We start from the raw sequence: 20,331 nt of genomic DNA on the forward strand, positions 1-20,331 counted from the left end.
CAGGAATCCAATCATTTTGCACAGTGATTCCATACCCCCAACTTGGAAACAGCAATCAATCTTATTCACTATTATTGGCCAAATTTTATTGACTGATTACTATGCACCAGACAATGTTCTAAACACTTTACATGTATTATCTAATTTCATTTAATCCATAGAATCCTATGAGGAGAGTACTATTTTATAGATGAGGAAGCTGAGCCACAAAGAAACTGAATAATATTCCCAAAGCTACATAAATATGACATAGATTTGACCTTAGGCTGTCTGACACTAGAGAACATTTATCAACATATTAGCTAAAAAAAAAAAAAATACACAGAGAACCAGGGAGGGATTATGCTATGGTATTTTCGCTATTTTGATTTGAAGATGCTTTCATTTTCTGGCATTAATGATACCATCACTTTCTACTGCATTCAAGAGAGTTAAAATTGACACCAGAATTTATTATTTGCCTTGACATACTTTGAATATCCTTTGTGTTGAGGCAATGCCTTCATTATGTTTGGTGTAAAGCCATCATGAATTCCCATAAATTAACCCCAAAGAAATAAAACCAAATCACTCATATCTTTTCACAAAATGGATTTTTATTATAGTCATACATGGTTTCTCAGTGCCACAGAAAATTGCATTGTAGGGACAATTTTGGGATGGCGTGCTAAAGAAACATGGTGAGTTTCCAGAAAAGAGTTGTACAGGAATGTGGTTAATGAAAAGTAAAAAGGGTCAAGGGAAGAGAAAGGAAATCAAGGAGTGTGGCATGTACACGAAAGGACTATTTTTTAAACCTATCTAAGCTCTGATAACCCTTTCCCCAAATAAGATCCCAACAAAATTCATCATAAATGGAACTGATTGTGCTATCAAATACACAGAGAATACATTTATACATTTATTTATTCAATAAAGAAACCATGAGAAAAGTGGATTGGGATGGGCTCAGACTTATTGTTAGCTCATCACTGGGAGTCCTGGTGTCTGTGCCAATAGTTCAGAAATCAGCAGGCCACCTGAAGATGAGTTATAACAACAAGCACAAAACCCAAAGCCTTTCTCCACACCTCTGGTTAATGGGGAAAGCCTGTAGTGGGGACAAGAGGGGAAGCTTGCCATTCCCCGACCTCTCCATCACCATTTCATCTTCTGCTTGCTGACCTTGATGTGACTTGAGAGCCCTCCTTGCTTCGGCTGTGCAGCCCAGAAGCCAGAACTTCCTCTAGGAAACTGACAAGTAGATTTGAGGTTACTTAAAGGACAAACAAAAGCATCTCCAATAATAGAATATCTTACTCTTAACATCTAACTAGGTGAAAAGATATCATAACCAGTATGCAGGAAGTACTGGTCTGATATTTGGGTGTGGAAGCATCAGTTGAACACTAAAATATCCAGACTAGAGGAAGAGCCCCTTTGTGTTCTTCCCCAGGGTCCTTACTGTATTTTTTTTAGAATTAAACTGGTAAGATCTGTTAAGAATAATATTTCAAGTTTGAAATTTCTATTTAGGAACCCATAATTTTTTTTTTTTTTTTTTTGTTGAGACAGAGTCTCACTTTGTTGCCCAGGCTAGAGTGAGTGCCGTGGCGTCAGCTTAGCTCACAGCAACCTCAGACTCCTGGGCTTAAGCGATCCTACTGCCTCAGCCTCCCGAGTAGCTGAGACTACAGGCATGCGCCACCATGCCCGGCTAATTTTTTCTGTATATATTTTTAGTTGTCCGTATAATTTCTTTCTATTTTTAGTAGAGACGGGGTCTCGCTCTTGCTCAGGCTGGTCTCGAACTCCTGACCTCGAGCGATCCACCCGCCTCGGCCTCCCAGAGTGCTAGGATTACAGGCGTGAGCCACCGCGCCCGGCCAGGAACCCATAATTTTTAACGCCATTATATTAACTCAGGACCATGTTACATCAGCACCTCTTATCTATACTCTTGAAACTGCCTCAGAACTTGTATTGTGCCTCCAGTCTCTTCCTTATCCAGTGGCACCAGAGTTACTTTTCTAAAATACAGATTATATCCTGTTGCATATTCTGCTCTAAAACTTCTCTTTTACTTACAGAAAAATGTACATATTAAAGTTCAAGGCTATTCATAATGTGGCCTACTAGGAATTAATACTTGTATTTATTTATTTATTTATTTTTGAGACAGAGTCTCGCTTTGTTGCCCGGGCTAGAGTGAGTGCCGTGGCGTCAGTCTAGCTCACAGCAACCTCAAACTCCTGGGCTTAAGCGATCCTACTGCCTCAGCCTCCCGAGTAGCTGGGACTACAGGCATGCGCCACCATGCCCGGCTAATTTTTTGTATATATATATTTTAGTTGTCCATATAATTTCTTTCTATTTTTAGTAGAGACGGGGTCTTGCTCTTGCTCAGGCTGGTCTCGAACTCCTGACCTCGAGCGATCCACCTGCCTCGGCCTCCCAGAGTGCTAGGATTACAGGCGTGAGCCACCATGCCCGGCCTACTTGTATTTATTTTGTTATGAGAACTGTTTTAGCCACATGTATATGCATGCAGCCCTATGAAATAGATGCTGCTAGTATCCTCATTTAAAAAATGAAGAAACAGGCCGGGAGCGATGGCTTGCGCCTGTAATCCTAGCACTCTGGGAGGCTGAGGCGGGAGGATCGCTTGAGGCCAGGAGTTTGAAACCAGCCTGAGCAAGGGGGAGACCCTGTCTCTACTAAAAATAGAAAGAAATTAGCCAGACGACTAAAAATATATAGCAAAAATTAGCCGGGCATGGTGGTGCATGCCTGTAGTCCCAGCTACTCGGGAGGCTGAGGCAGAAGGATTGCTTAAGCCCAGGAGTTTGAGGTTCTGTGAGCCAGGCTGATGCCACGGCACTCTAGCCTGGGCAACAGAGTGAGACTCTGTCTCTAAAAGAAAAAAGAAAAAAAAAAAAAAAAAAAACCAAAGAAACAAAGCTATTGAGAGGTTAAGTAACTTGCTAAAGTCACAATGTCTATTAATAGTAAGTGGCTCAGCTGGGATTCAAACCCAGGCTCTAGAGTCCATGCCCCTCAGCATCACACAGTACTGCCTCTGCCTCCCGCTCTCTCAGTGCAGCCTACGTGCCGTCCACGCCCAGCTGCGCACTGTTCCCTCTATACGTCATGAGCTTTCATATCTTCATGCTGTTACTCTTAGTATGTGCTATGTCTGAAATGTAAGGCTACCCCTTCTCTGTGTGATGAAATCTTTTTTATTCTTTAAGGCTAATGATTAAAAGTCACTTTTTTTTTTTCCTGCAGAGCCTTCCCAGACCCCGCCATGCTGAACTAATCACTCCTGATTACTATCACTATGACCACTGTCTCACTGCTATTTTAGCACTGTATTATTATTAACTAGGTACTGTATATATTATTGTTACCAAAATAGACTGTGAGCTCCTTAGGGTGGGAGTAAGTCTTACTTAGCTTCAATCTCTAAGGCTTAACACAGAGGTACCCAATCAGGTATGCTGAATAAATGAATTAATAAAATAGCTACCCACTGGCAAGAGAGCCTTCTCTATAATATAGGGGTTATTTGAACGCTCAGGACTTTCTCTCAGAGGAGACAGATCTTTAACAGACACAGGGTTGGAGGCACGACCAGGTACCTCATTATTACCATTGTTTTACAGTTTTAGACTGGAAGGCTCTGGGCTTGGATAATTTAAATTTCAAACTCCTTTGCAACAGAAAAAAATTGTGAAGTAGAGGAAAAGGAGGAGAAGCTAAGTTTATTTGTTCCTCTACTGAAATACAGGCACTTCTGTCTGGCCTGGCTTTTTGGCCAGCTGGACTGGAGACATTTGGAGGTCAGAAAACAAGTGTTAGGAAATGAGGTGGCATTGCTTTTTTGAAAGGTAACACAAGTCTTTGACTAGTGACTTCTAGTAAGAATAAAACAAATGTGTGGGGAAGCCCTATAGAAATTTATCAGGTGATTTTTGCTTCCTTTCTAACTCTGCTACAAAGAAAAGAAATAACTTAAAGATCTTCCTCTGTATATCAATAAGACCCCATATTCCTGACTGCAAAGAAATATAAAGATATTTATATCTGCCAAGCCTAATTTTGTTTCCTAGGGCCACTGTGACTTTTAAAAAAATATCTATTTGGGGACTTTGATGAGTCATTGCACAGAGTGCTTAAAAAATTATGGGCAATGAACATATTGGTAGCTGTACCCCAAATTTAGACTATGCTTCAAAACAAAACAATATAATATTTTTTCTTTTTAGATTTGTTGTAAATCAATCTCACTTAAAAAGTAAACTCAAAAATCCCCTTCTCCCGTGGTGCTATAATCCAATTCAATTTAGTTTAGCTCAATCCAATTTGACAAATGTTTACTGAGCATCCATTATGAACTAGGCACTGAACTGGGTGTACGAATGAATACCTGTTATGATTCCTACTTTAAGGGGCTCTCAGTTGGAGACAGATACACAATCACAATTCAATATGAGACGTGGTACACACAGAGACAGTACCAGGAACTAACAGAGTGGATTAATGCTATTGCTTTTCTCAGTTTGTGCTGTCATGAAGGGTGCTTTCCTGACTTTACAGATAGAAGGAAGGTGGGTGGAAAAAAGCAGAACCCCAACCCTGACTTTAAAAAAAAACAACCTCAAAAAGTCTTGAGTCACACAATGAAAAGCAACTTCACTTTTAAATCTTTGGTAAGGGACTAGAGACTAACATTTATAGGATTAAAAATTTTAATTACCAAAGTAATTCAGCTAAACAACTGTGTTCCTAACAAAGCTATACGCTATAACAAAACAAAACTATGTGTGTGTGTGTATGTATATATATTTAAATTAAAGATATGTCTTCCTCCTTTTTCTCTGTACTCCACAGATAAAAATTACATGTGGGTTTCTTGTACCGAAGACACCAAGGGAATCTATAATAGAATCTGAGCAGTGGTATAATGAAAAAATAAATGGAACTTGTGGGGAGCAGGAAAATAGAGAAAGACTTTCTGGAAAATAATAAGGAGAAAACCCCCCAAGACCTTTGCTTTAATGGAGTAAGAAGCTTCTAATTATAGCCAAACACTTAGCTGGAGATGTTGGATATGGGAATGTGTGAAGGAGAGGGATAAGATAAAATTTTTAATAGTTCAAACACTGAAAACTCTCTTCACCTCCTCTCGATTCTCACTGCTTACAGTTTTCAGAGCCATTACTATGTTTCATCCCTCTTTGCTTTTGCACACAGTATTCCTTCTGCCTAGAAGGCTGCCCCATCCCTCCCATACTGTGTCTAGTGGAACTAGGCCTCTTTTAAAACCCAGCTCTCGCATCATCGCTCCTCTAGGAAGCTTTACTTAGCTGCACTGCCTCTCCTTTAGAGTTACGTACTCATTCTTCCATGTCATGTAAATATATTGTATTGTAATTTATTTGTCTACATGTCTATTTTCCATGTAAGTGTATGAGTTTTGGGAGGCACAAGTGATACATTAATACATTCTCTTTGTAAAAGTTTTATTTATTTATTTATTGTGAAACAGGGTCTCTGCTGCCTGGGCTGGAGTGCAGTGGCATCATCATAGCTCACTGCAACCTCTAACTCCTGGGCACAAGTAATCCTCCTGCCTCAGCCTCCCAAGTAGCTGGGACTACAGCTGTGTGCCACTGTGCCCAGCTAATTTATCTATTTTTTTTTGTAGAGATGGGGTCTAATGCTTGCTGAGGCTAGTCTCAAACTCCTGGCCTCAAGTGATCCTCCTGCCTTGACCTCCCAAAATACTAGGATTACAGGGGTAAACCACTGTGCCCGGGCTCTTTGTAAAAGTTTTAAACAGGACACATAAACCTCAAATTTTCTTTTACTCTTCTTTTCCCCATTACTCTTCCCAGAGAAAACACCAATTTGACCAACAAATATTTACTGAGTGCCTACTGTGTGCTAGGCACTATTTTAGAAGCTGTGAATACAGTAAAGAAAGTAAAAAGCCAGGCATGATGGCTCACACTTGTAATCTTAGCACTCTGGGAGGCCGAGGTGGGAGGATTGCTTGAGGTCAGGAATTCCAGTCCAGACTGGGCAAGAGGGAGACCCCCATCTCTACTAAAAATAGAAAAATTAGCCAGGCGTCCTAGTGTACACTTGTAGTCCCAGCTACTTGGGAAGGCTGAGGCAGAAGGATCCCTTGAGCCTAGGAGTTGGAGCTTGCAGTGAGCTACGATGACACCACTACATTCTACCCAGGGTGAGGTGACAGAGTAAGACCCTGTCTCAAAAAAGGAAAGTAAAAAAAACCTCTGCCCTCATGGAATTTATATTCCAATGGGGAAGGAAGGAAAATAAACAAAATTAATTAGCAGGAAAATATAATAATGTGATATCACTTACTACATGTAAAGTACGATTCTAATGGATAGACTATTCCACTTTGCAGACAAAAAAATTGAAGCATAGAGAAGTCAAAAGTCTTACATCTTGGAAGTGACAGAGTTGGGATATAATCCCAGAGTTTGTCTCTTGACTATGATGCTACGCTGTCTCTTTGTAGTATGTTAGAAGAAAATACTATGGAAAAAAATAAAGCAGGTTTAAAGGAGAATTGGAGAGGCGATGGTGGTATGAGATTTTTCAAACCAGTGCTCAAGGAAAGCCCCACTGAGAAACTGACATGTAAGCCAAGTCCTGACTGAGGCAACAGAGCATCTACTTGTGGGAAAAGCAAGTGCAAAGGGATCAAGGCCTGGTATGTTCAAGGATCAGAAAAAAGGCTAGTGTGGCTGGAGCAAAGTGAACAAGGTGTTGGGTAGTAAGGGATGAGATCGGAGAGGGTAAGGAAGCGAATGGAGGGGCTTTGAAGAGGAGATCATGTAGGGCCTGGCAGGTCATTGTAAGGATTTTGGTTTTTACTTTGAGTAAAATGGGAGACATCTGGAGGGTTTTGCACAAAGATGTGCATACCCTGAATTACATTTTCACAAGATCACTCTACTTTGAAAATATACTGAGAAGAGATTGTAGGGGGAACAAGAGTGAGGTAGCTGCAATAATCCTGGGCCAGGGCAGTAGTGGTGAGAAGGCATCAGATTCTGGACATCTTTTGAAGGTGAGGCTCACAGGATTTACTGATGAATCAGGATATAGGTGTGAGAGAAAGAGGAGATTCAAGAAAACAACAGGTTTTTGGCCTAAGCAACTAAAAGAATGGATGTGCCACTAACTGAGATGGGAAGTCTGAGGGAGGATTATGTTTAGGAAGAAAGATCAGAGTTTGGTTTTGGTCAAGTTAAGTACAGATGTTAATTAGACATTCAAGTAGAAATGTCAAAAAGACAGTTGAATAGACAAGTCTGGAGTTTGGGGGAGAAGTTCAGACTATAAACAGTGGTTCTCAATGGGGCAGAGGGTGATTTTACTCTCAGGGAACATCTGGCAATGTCTGGAAACATTTGTAGTTATCATAACTGGTGGAATGCTACTGGCATCTAGTGAGTAGAAGCCTGGGATGTTGCTGAACATGTATAATACAAAGAATAGTCCCCTACAACAAAGAATTACCTGGTCCAAAATACCAATAGTGTTCAGGTTGAGAAACTTTGGACTAGAGATACAAATTTGGAATTTGTAGTGGAGAGATAGGATTTAAAGCCATGAGACTGGATGGGATTGCCAAGGGAGCGAGTGACCAAGTTCTAGGGATTCCAAAAATAAGAGGAACCAGCAAATGAGACTGAGAAAGAATGGCCAGTGAGGTAGGAAGACCAGGAGAGTACAGTTCCTGGAAGCTAAGTGATAAAAATGTTTCAGTGTGAAGGGACTGATCAGCTGTGTCAAGTGCTGCTGGTAGGTCAAGTAAAATGAGGACTAAAAGTTGAGTCTAGGTTTAGCCTTGCCGAGGTCCCTGGGGACCATGACAAGAGCAATTTTGGGAGTGATGGGAGTGAAGGCCTGAATGGAGTGGTTTAGGAGAACAGGTGAAGTTTGAGAGAATACATGAGGGGAGGATGGAGACAGTAAGTATAAACAACTCTTAGAGAATTTTCCTATAAAAGAGGGAGAACCTGGAGAGAGAAAGGAGGTTAAAGAGACGGTTTTTAGAGATGAGAAAAATACCAGGATGTTTCTATGCTTCTATGAATGACCCAACAAAGTGGGGAAAAAAATGAGTCAGGAAAGAAAGGGAAGCAAGTCTGGAGTGGTATCCTGGAGCAGGTGGAAGGGATGCGATGTGGCGCCCCAGTGGAAGGGCTGGCCTTAGCTGGGAGCGTGCATCCACTGGGACAGCACAGCAGGCAGTGGGTGCAGTGGGAGCTGTGGGAATTCTCTTCACTGGCTTCTCTTACCAGTTAATATACATCTTCAGGATTATCTTTTCCACATGTTATCCTTAGCATAAAGTAGATGTTGAATGAAGTGTTTGCTGAGTGAATAGATGCATCAGATACGTAAATGTTTAAAGAAGTTAAGACCCCAGCTTAAGTGTCACCTGGTATGCTACATTTTTTCTAAATATCTAACAGTAATTTTATTAATATCAGGAGCAAGGGAAAAGGTTGACATTCACATCTATGTCTAAAAATACCAGGAATCTCACACACACAGATCATCCTGCTCCTCACTGGAGGCATACTTTGCTCATAAAGAACTTCTCATTATTTCTCAAACGGGTTGAACCTTTTTTTTTTTTTTTGGCTGTTGTCTTTAATTATGCTGTTTCCTCAGCCCTTACTGCTCTTTCTTCCTGTGGAAATCCTACTTATCCTTTAAGGCCTAGTTCAAATGCTGTCTCCTCTGTGAGGCATTTCCTGATTACTCTGTTAGAATTATTTCTGTTTAGGATACATTTTATTTAACTTACATACATTAATACTTCTCAAATTTTATACCTGAGAACCCCCAATAACAGAAGAGAATAACCTTATTAGTCTTGAGGGTGTAGTCCAGATTGGTATACCAGATATACCTTCGAGTTCCAGTATTTTGTTTTAAAAAATGCATAGTAATTTTATATTACTTTTCATAAAAGGGCTTTTAAAATTTTGACATAAAGATATTTTAAGGTACTTATCAGCTAAATTATTTAATTCTACCCAAATTTTAAGAAAATGGGCACTTCAAAAGATGTGTCATGTTTACTTTGTGCCATTGTGTGTCTTTGGGACTAACCGTATCCTAATTTGAGAAAAACAGATTTGTTTGACTCCCCCACTGGACTATAACAGCACTGAAGATAAGGACATATTATTTATCTTTCTATTTTAGCCCTTGCCTTGAATAGTACCTTGTATAAAGCAGCCACTCAATATTCTCCTTCATGCTCCCAAACAATAGAATCATAATATTCTGTTAATATTCTTGGCTCACATTTTCTTCTTGTTGCTCCTTGAGAGGAGTAATAGTAATAGGGTAAATAGTAAAAAAACAACAACAACAAAAACAAAACAAAACAAAACCAAAGAAAACTCCCCCCAAAACCCTCAGAAGTCTATGGATAGGTGAATGGAGAAGTAAACTGTGGTATATTCACATAGTGGAATGTTATAATAGCATTGAAAAGTGAATGAACAAGGTTACATGGAACAATATAAATGAATCTCAGATGCAATGTTTAGTGAAAAAAGTATGATACCATTTTTATAAAGCTCAAAAACAAGCAAAAATAAATAATACATTGTTGAGAAATAGATAAATGATAAAAATACAATCTTCCTCCACTAAAGCAAGGGAATTACACACAAAATTTAGGATAGCACGTCCTTGTTGTGGGGAGATGAGGCATGTAATTAGAGAGGAACACATGGATAGATCTATGTTACTGGAAATTTTCTAGTCCTTGGATTAGGCGAAGGGTTCAAGGGTATTCATTATGTTATTATACTTTGCAACTTACATGTTACATATATTCTTTTATAAATATCAAATATTACTTTAAAATACAATTAAAAAACATAAAAGCTGAGTGGCTTTCTTTGCTCTAGAATTTTCCAGAATCTTTAATATGCTAATGTAAATTTTTACTTTCCAAAAGAGGGATACAATGTTTTCCCAACTTAGTTGACTCTAGAACCCTTTTTTAAATGGAATACCTATCAATATCTCCCCAAATTTTCTATAGAACGAACCTTGAATACATTGAATGAAGGTAGAAAATATTCTCTTAATTATAGCCAGTTCCACTGAGGTTACTTTACCCTATGACATTTTCCTAATGAATAACTGCCTATTAAAAAATGTAGCTGTTCTTTCACAATTCCCACCTTAGTACTGGACATCTGACTTATGAAGAAACAAAAACAAAGCAAAACAAAACAAAGAAACAAACAGGAGCCCCTGGCCCTATTTCCTCTCCCATTGAGAAGAAATGGGACAAAAAAAGCAACCAAGGAGATTCTTTTGCATGTATCCAGCATTGTGTATATATCATTCATTGGAACATCTTGTGAAGGGAAACGAAGGAATTACCCTCATGGTCCACAGGGTAGAAGATGACTCCTCAGGGACAGAACTGCCTGTAATATCAGTTACACAGAGGTCTGAAAGGAGATTATCATCTGAGAATAAAAGAGCTATAGATGTGCTTTCTCACCACTGGGAACATTCAAGACTACATCAGTTTGTCAGAGCTATCACCACTCCAGAAGTAGAATGGTGACCACTATTAAAAAAAAAAAAAAAAAAAAGGAAGAAACAAAGCCCCAAGTTACCCAGCTATTGCAACCAAGAATGCTGAAGACTGTTAGCAAGTCTTTTAATTATAGAGGTACTGACTGTAGGGACCTCAAAGGAGAAATTTTAAATGTGCACAAATGGAAATGGAACTACGAAAATTTTTTCTCTTCACAGACTGCAAAGGTCATCTGGCATATGGACTACCTTTACAGTAAACTTTCTCACTGCCTCAGTATATTCTTGCTTGGGATAATAATATAATTCTGCCTTGAATTATGTTAAAGTAAGGGTTTTTAAAACAAGTGATTTGGAAGTAAGGGTGATGACAGAGGTGATGATGAATATCCAACGTCTTTTTCACTTTATCTCCCCCAGATGTAATAGTAAAAACAGCAGCAGCAACAAGTAGCATCTATGGAGTGCTTATCCTCTGCCAGGTCTCTTCTAAGCATTTTAAATATATTATACCATCTAATTATCATAGTAATGGTATGAAGGAGCTGTTAGTACCTCCATTTCATAGTTGAAAAAGCTGAGGCACAAAAAGGTTAAAGGATTTGCCTCAGGTCATATAAGTGGATGTGTGGCAAAACTGGGATTTAAACAAGATAGCCTGGCACTGAAGCCCATGCTCTTAATTGCTATGCTACACTGCTTACAAGACCAAAGGCTACCAAAAGGTGAGTTATAAATAACAGGTCCCATTTAAGCCCAGAAACTCTAATGATAATCCTAGTGAAAGAACATATGGTTTGAAGGATGCATCATTCATTTGGGAAAGCTAATATTGTACAGTTTTGGCAGAGGAATGACAACTCAGGGCTGTGCTAAGGATAATTAACTAGTTGCTTCATTATTTAAATAACTCCAGTGGCATCAAATTGATGACTTTTTAAAATTAGTGTAACATTTTAACATTTTTTGATCATAAAAACAAATATAGATGCTATAGGAAATAATGAAGTAAATGGGTCACTTTTGTCTCACTATGCAGAGTTAACATGTTTGAGCTTTTCTTTTCATTGTAAACTTTTTATTGTTTTACTCAGCAAGTCCTGAAACAACTAGGAAAATACTGTATTGGATTTACATACTACACAAAAAGGCATATCTTACAAACCTGTGAGAGAGAACATTTTCCTATAATATTTTAACATAACTCAACATTCTGGCTGATAGAAACCCACTCAAATTAGCTTAAGCAAAAGAAAAATGTTTATTATATGGCAGTGGGAGGCAGGAGTGTCTATCACTGAACCAATGTAAGAAGGTCAGTGCCTCCTAAGAGCCTGGAATCTGGAACTAGAAGGCTGCTTTGAAACCAGACAGCATCTACTTCTTTGACTCTTGCCTCCATTGCTGTCTCTCATTTATTTATTGGTCTCTTATTTAAGCTTCACACTGTTAATCTGTATCTTTGTTCTGTCTCTGTAACTGGGTTGAATTAAACTGCTTTTAACCACCCTTCCCTTTACAAACTGGCAATTTTAAAATTTAAGTTTATTTTTAAGAATCAGCAGTAGCTGGCTGGGCGCGGTGGCTCACGCCTGTAATCCTAGCACTCTGGGAGGCCGAGGTGGGCGGATCGTTTGAGCTCAGGAGTTCGAGACCAGCCTGAGCAAGAGCGAGACCCCATCTCTACTAAAAATAGAAAGAAATTATATGGACAGCTAAAAATATATATAGAAAAAATTAGCCGGGCATGGTGGTGCATGCCTGTAGTCCCAGCTACTCGGGAGGCTGAGACAGGAGGATCGCTTGAGCCCAGGAGTTTGAGGTTGCTGTGAGCTAGGCTGACGCCACGGCACTCACTCTAGCCTGGGCAACAGAGTGAGACTCTGTCTCAAAAAAAAAAAAAAAAAAAAAAAAAGAATCAGCAGCAGCTAACCTCTGTGTTGGCAAGGGCATGGTGCGAAGGTATAAACACACTTTTAGATATATATACTATAAAGGTGTAACAAAAATTTTTTGGCTAGCAATTTAGTAATTTAGCATCTTAAAAATGTTAATATCCTCTTATACAGTAATTTCATCTCAACATTGCTAGCAGTACATAAAATCTAGCATCACACAAATTTGAGCTTAAATTCCAGCTCTGCACTTCCCTAGCAAATTGCTTAATTTCTCCATGTTCTGATTTCTTCATTTGAAAATTGAGATCACAATAATCTCACCTCTTGGACCATGAAGATTAAATGAGATAATATATATAATGAAGTTAGCAGGTATCTGTCTTATAAAACATGCTCAAGGATTATCCAAGTGAATAAAGGTACAAATGTGTAAAAATGCATATAAAATGATGTTTATTATAGCACTGTTTATAAGAGTGAAAAATTATGAACAGATATTATATAAAATAATATTTGTTTTGTTCACCACTGTACATCCAGTTTCAAGGTAGCTCCTGGAATATAGTGGGTGCTCAATAAGTATTTGTTGAATGAACAAAAAACTAAGGGTTGGTTAAATAAATTGTGGCACAATTGACTGTGATCCAGTTATTAAAAATGACATAGGTATTTTCATTGACAGGTACATTTCCTGTTATTTAAAATTATGTGTGTATATATTCACAGCAAAAGGTCTAAAAGACCATTATGCATCAGGATGCTGACAACATTCCCTATGGTGGGTTGGTGGCAGTATGGATATTTTTATTTTCTTTTTGCTTATCTGTATTAAAATTTTTTTGCTACAAGGATTATGAATTGATTTTGTAATAAAAAGCTATTTTCAATTTTAAAAATATATATTACAGTGTACAAATAAATTGGAATCAGGGGACACACTTAGATTTGAATCCTGGGTTAAATTCAGCTTTAAAAAAAACATTTTATTAGAGTTATTCATTTATATATATATTTTTCCATTAGACATTGAGATCCTTAAAGATACAGAATATGTCTTCATCTTTATAGCACCTTGCCCAGAATCTTACATATAGTCAGCACTCAAAAAATGCTTGTCAGTGACAGGCGATAATCTCCATCACAGCTCTTGCAATGTTGTCTAACACTTTGGTAAAAGGAGGAAAATAACCTTCCAAAGAAAATCTCTACAAAGAAGGTGACGGTTCCAACAGTTTCAAAACTGATCTTGAAATGTCCACAAATGAAGAAGAATGAATGCCCTATGAATTCCTTCCCCTTTGAAATGCAAATTCTGTCATAGTATCCTAATTTTTCTGTAAATAATTCAGAGATTGAACCAACTCGTGGTTACAGGAGAAGGTCCAAGTTTCTAGTGTTACTTGTTTAGGTAGAAATCTATAAGGTACCTGTTGATAACATGAATTGGCCCCTTCCCAGCTTCAAATCTCCTTACAGAAATTCAATACGCCAATTATTTTCTAAGTCCTTAACTGTATTCTCTACAAAAAGTATTAATGTCACTGATTTACTCTGTCAAAGTTAAATTATTATTAACACTTAGACATCATTTCAGATGGTGATGAAACTCAAAGCTGCCACTAATTAATGAAGTTAATCATTTTTATTCAAAGAACAATATTCTCTTAAATCTCATTCTTAATCATCTTTGAATGACAAAAATCTTAAAACATAACTAAATGATTACTCAGTTTTGTATTATTTTTTCCCTTGCTTTGGTTTACAATATTTCTTAGTAGGCAGAAAGCTTCATATATCGTCCATTTGATAAAAACATATTTGCCTATCTTATAAGTGATGTTTACAAGCAAAGGATTTAAAAAAAATCCTAGCTAGATAAATCTTCCTAAAATATTATTTCAGCTAGGTGTCTAGGTGCTCAGACTGGAAACAGACTGTGTTCAATTCCAGTTTTACCATTTATTAGCTTTATGAGTTTGGGCAAGGTACATAACCCCTCTCTACCTTATTTCCGCACTTGAAAAATAAGGTTGAGGATAATAATAAAAATACTGACCTCACTGAGTCATTATGAGAATTAAACAAAATTAGATGAATAAAGCAGTGCAAGTCACAAATGTGAGCTGCATAGGTAATTTTAAATGTTCTATTTGCCACATTAAAAAAATGAAACAGGTAAAATTAATAGTATATGTATTTAACCCATATATCCAAAATATCATTTCAACATGTAATCAACTTTAAGTCTTTAAAACCTAAGTATTTTACATTTGTAGCACACCTCAAATTAGACTACCCACATTTTATTTTTTATTTATTTATTTATTTTGAGACAGAGTCTCACTCTGTTGCCCAGGCTAGAGTGAGTGCCGTGGCGTCAGCCTAGCTCACAGCAACCTCAAACTCCTGGGCTCAAGCGATCCTCCTGTCTCAGCCTCCCGAGTAGCTGGGACTACAGGCATGCGCCACCATGCCCGGCTAATTTTTTCTATATACATATTTTTAGCTGTCCATATAATTTCTTTCTATTTTTAGTAGAGGGGGGGGGGTCTTGCTCTTGCTCAGGCTGGTCTCGAACTCCTGAGCTCAAACGATCTGCCCACCTCGGCCTCCCAGAGTGCTAGGATTACAGGCATGAGCCACCGCGCCCGGCCGAAGACTACCCACATTTTAACTGCTCAATAGTTACATGTGGCTAGAGGCGACCTTATTGGATAGCACAGGTGTAAAGTATTAAAACAGTATCTAGCACATAGTGTGTTAGTTCTTAGTATCATCATAAGCCCCTTCTTAGAAATTGCTATAGACCAGTGTTTCTCAAAGTGTGTGACTCATAATACCAACTGAGACCAGGTGGTTCCGGGGCATGGCATTAAATAACACTGAATTACGTAGTGAGAAAACTATTCCATTTTAAATCACCTTTTTATCTTTCCAAGTATATGTAGGAGAAAGTGTCAGTTTAGTACTACAATGGTTTGGTTTTTTTGCATTTTAATTTTTTTTATTGAGATATTCATAGATAATCAAATTTACTGATTTTAAGGATATTGTTTGATGAGTTTGCCAAATGAATTCAGTTGTATAACCACCTCCTCAATCAAATATAGATCATTTCCATCACCTGAGCAAGGGTTTCTTAAAAATCAAGAAACACGGCCGGGCGTGGTGGCTCACGCCTATAATCCTAGCACTCTGGGAGGCCGAGGTGGGCGGATCGTTTGAGCTCAGGAGTTCGAGACCAGCCTGAGCAAGAGCGAGACCCCATCTCTACTAAAAATAGAAAGAAATTATATAGACAGCTAAAAATATATATAGAAAAAACTAGCCGGACATGGTGGCACATGCCTGTAGTCCCAGCTACTCGGGAGGCTGAGACAGGAGGATCCCTTGAGCTCAGGAGTTTGAGGTTGCTGTGAGCTAGGCTGACGCCACGGCACTCACTCTAGCCTGGGCAACAGAGTGAGACTCTGTCTCAAAAAAAAAAAAATCAAGAAACAAAACCCAACAACAAGAGCCAATAGCTTTCCAGAAAAGTTATACTAGTTTATACTTCTACTGGCAATATTCGAGACTGCTTCACTGCACATTTATCTTAAGGAAATAATCAGAGAAGGGGACAGGTGTTTATCAATATGTAAGATGTTTATCGCAGCATTATTTATATAAAAATGTAAACAATAGTAATGATTAAAGACAGCCTTAAAAATGAAATTATATAGCCATTAAGATTATTTCAAAGAATTTTTAATAACATGAGAAAATGTTCTTGATATAATTAAAAGAAAGATAGGCATAAAACTGTATAGATCCTAATTATATTAAAAACAAAACTCTGAAACATTTAGGTAAAGAAAAAAATTAGAAGGAAATAATGGTTAGCTCTGAGTTGTATTATGAATGACATTACTTTTATGTTTAATTTTTTTTAACAGTGAGCATGAATGATGTGGTGGGGGAGAATGCCTATTTTTCTTTATCTGTTTGCTGGCACTGTTTTTGCTAGGTAGAAGAAAAATAATTGAAAAATGGGATCATTAACTATTTTGCAGGTTTATAGCTAATGAGGGTTAAGTTGAATCCAGTAGAACCCACTATGTACAGTAATTATTATTGGCTTGAAAGGGAATCTGGCTGTAAGAGGATTATTGATCTGGGGTCACATTCTAGCAGCATTCATCTTTCTCTTTGTCAAAAGTTTTAAGAAGTATTGGACAGTAAAGTTCAGGTGGTACTCAGGCAAAGGCAGTGCCACTGGCCAACACGTTGACCTATCCTCCTGTATCCCCTCTACTTCTATCTTGAATCCCCTGAAGACAGCGATTTTTTTTCTATTAGGAGAACAATTCTATCTATATGGATCAGGTTCTTGGCCTCTCAGCTCACACAGCTAACTTAAAGTGTCAATTGCTGCCAGCAGGGACTAGAACTCTTTAATATTGATTGACTTGTGAAGTGATAAGGCAGGCCAGCTCAAAACACAAACCAATACGCTCATTTATTTTCAAGGTAGGACTATGTGCTTCAGAAATACAACTAGGATAATGGCTCAGTTTACTGCAGGTGAATAAATAATGGGTATATATTTTGTAAATACATCTAGGAATTTGCATTTTCGTAATAAACAAATGTTCATTTTGGTGGGTAATTCTCTTAATTCACATTTGCTTCTATAGCCAGCATGTCATGGCTAAACCATGTCATGGCTCTGCTTAAAACCCCACAATGCACATAAAACTTGTACATGAATGTTTAAAACAACATTATTCATAATAGCCAAAAGATGGAAACAACTCAAATGTCCATCAATTGACAAATGGATAAACATAATATGGTACATGCATATAATGAAATATTATTCAGCTATAAAAAGGAATGAAGTACCAATGTATGCTACAACATGGATGAACCTTGAACACATTATGCTAAGTGAAAGAAGCTAGACACAAAAGACTGCATATTATATGATTCCATTCATATGAAATGTCTAGAATGAGGAAATCTATAGAGACAGAAGTAGATTACTAGTTGCTCAGAACTGGAGTGGGAGATTCTTTGAGATGATTAAAATGTTCTAAAATTGACTGTGGTAACAGTTGCACATATCTGTGAATATGCTAAAAAAACATTGAATTTTACACTTTAAATGAATTGTATGATACGTGAATTATGTCTCAATATGTATATTTTTTTAAAACCCAGCCCTACAATGCTGACAGTGAAAATCAGTCCTCACATAGTCTACAGGGGCCCTCCAGGATCAGGTCCCAGATACCTCGCTGATCGCATCTCCCTCTCCTTTTCCGCTTGCTCACTCCACCCAGACTCACCAGCCTCCTTGTAGCTCCTCCGACACACTGCATGCTTCTGTCTTAGAACACAGCTCTGGCTTCGCCCAGGATCCTTTCCCCCGGTATCTGTTTGGCTTACACCCTCACCTTCAAGTCTTTGCACAAATCTCTTTTTAATGAGGCCTTTCCTGACACCATACTGAGTAGTGTGTGTCCTCCTCCCCTGTCCCCTGTCCCTAAGCACTATCAATTTCCTTTTACCTTGCTCTACATTTTTCCCTCATAGCGTTTATCACCTTCTGCTTTATGTAAAATTGACTTATTTATTAAGTTTACTATTTATTTCTGTCTACCTGCATTAAAATTAAAGCTTCACAAGGGTTAGGATCTTTGTTTTATTCATGGAAGTATCCTAGTGTTCAGTAAACATTTGAGTGAACACACTACCGACTTTATGTTGTTCTCAGCCGTTCAATAAATATTTATCTATTCCAGAGCTCATAATTAGGGCAATATGACTTCTGACTGTTCTACACAGATGTTGGTGAAAATATCTGTGCTGCTATACCAATGACTCATATCATATAATTCCTAGAAATTGAAATTTGACATTTTTCCTCTAAGTGAGGATATATTAGGCTAACATGACTAATGAGACAAATGACTAGGGAAATAATAAGGGGAGAGAAAATAATTCCATAAGAAGGGCAAATACTGAGACAGGAGATGGCAGTTTGTATATTACAAACCGGCACGGACCCCAGAGACCTACTGGACTAACTGCTTAGGGCAGCACTGGCATATGTTCAGGTCACTGCTGAATCCATTACTCAAATCCTTTTTTAGGGCAGGTTCTCTCCCTTCAAAAAAGCATGAAAGTTATGCCTTTAAAGAGGTTTTGCCAGGCATGGTGGCTCATGCCTGTAATCCTAGCACTCTGGGAGGCTGAGGGGGGAGGATAGATTGAGCTCAGGAGTTTGAGACCAGCCTGAGCAAGAGTGAGACCCCGTCTCTATGAAAAATAGAAAACATTAGCCGGGCATGGTGGCGCATGCCTGTAGTCCCAGCTACTCGGGAGGCTGAGGCAGGAGGATTACTTGAGCCCAGGAGTTTGAAGTTGCTATGAGCTAGGCTGACGCCACGGCACTCGCCCAGCTCTGTCTCAAAAAAAAAAAAAAAGAAAAAAAAAAAGAGGTCCCTATATTGTTTGCTATGTTTTATTTCTTTATATTTCATCACACATGAAGGAAAAGGGAAAGAAATAGAAAATTCATATTAAACTTCACAGGGCTATGGGGAGAAGAAAATATTGACTGCCTCTCTTTATTTAGAAGGCAATTTTATTAAGAATGTTGCTAAGGAGATAATTGGCTTCTGCAAAGTTCCTTGGTGTCTCAGTAGCAAATATACACCTTCTATTTTAAATGGTGTGTAAATCTAAACAAAGATAATCACAATTACACCTAATCAGAGCAGGCCCTATGGAAACAAATCATGCAATTCCAAAAGGCCTGCATATATAGAATTCTGCTTCATTACAACCAGTGTGTGAATCACCGAAAAATATTACCTCAGCACTCTGGGAGGCCCAGACGGGAGGATTGCTCAAGATCAGGAGTTCGAGACCAGCCAGAGCAAGAGCGAGACCTCGTTTCTACTAAAAATAGAAAGAAATGATCTGGACAGCTAAAAATATATATAGGAAAAAATTAGCCGGGCATGGTGGCACATGCCTGTAGTCCCAGCTACTCGGGAGGCTGAGACAGAAGAATTGCTTAAGCCCAGGAGTTTGAGGTTGCTGTGAGCTAGGCTGACACCATGGCACTCTAGCCCGGGCAACAGAGCGAGACTCTGTCTCAAAAAAAAAAAAAAAAAAAAAAAAAGAAAAAGAAAAATATTACCTCAAATAAACTGTTTTATAGAAGTAAAATACTTAAGAAAGAGCCACTAAGTTATAACTTTGAATGTCAACTTGAATTTCACGTTAACCTAATGTATATTTCCTTTTAAGATCTAAGGCACATATATCTTCAGGTACCTCTGGCTTAAGATGAGGAAGCTTACTTATACAAAGGCCCTACTCTCAGACCAAAAATTACATTCATTTCAGGAGGGAAAGAAAGAATTGCTTTTTATTTCTTATTTTTTAGTTTTGTTTGCAACTAAGATTTTGTTTCAATTTACAGGAAAGGCAATCTTCATGTACATCTCCTAGGATGAAGGTTGTTAAAATTGCTACATGAGGGGTAATGGTTCATATAATTTTCTGGGATGCAGGAGACCAATTTTGACCCATCTACCCATTATGTTAAGTATAATAAATAATATGGAGAAAATAATAAACTAGTAAGTGGTGCTTCTGGGATATGACTGCAGAATAAATCTGTAATAATCTCATATTTCATTTAAAAGTTGTAAAGATCAGGGAAACCAAGTGACTTGTGTACCAGAAATATCCCCAAACAGGCATTTCCCATGTTGGAAGGATGGTAGCTCCTATATCATCACATCATACTCAGAGTGACAAGATATGA

The 20,331-nt window shown here is 38.2% G+C and overlaps 1 protein-coding gene across 1 annotated transcript in view; it reads right to left on the bottom strand.

Moving 5' to 3' along the window:
- Positions 1-617: 617 nt before the first annotated feature.
- VPS45 (vacuolar protein sorting 45 homolog) overlaps positions 618-20,331 on the bottom strand; it is a 64,086-nt gene continuing 44,372 nt past the window's right edge. Inside the window, exon 15 of the mRNA XM_069478855.1 lies at positions 618-1,233. Within this exon, the coding sequence (XP_069334956.1) occupies positions 1,146-1,233 (88 nt within the window). The 3' untranslated portion in view covers positions 618-1,145. The remainder of the gene's footprint in view (positions 1,234-20,331) is intronic.

The sequence above is a fragment of the Eulemur rufifrons genome, chromosome 8 (genome assembly GCF_041146395.1).
Source record: "Eulemur rufifrons isolate Redbay chromosome 8, OSU_ERuf_1, whole genome shotgun sequence".
In the NCBI taxonomy this organism is placed as follows: domain Eukaryota; kingdom Metazoa; phylum Chordata; class Mammalia; order Primates; family Lemuridae; genus Eulemur; species Eulemur rufifrons.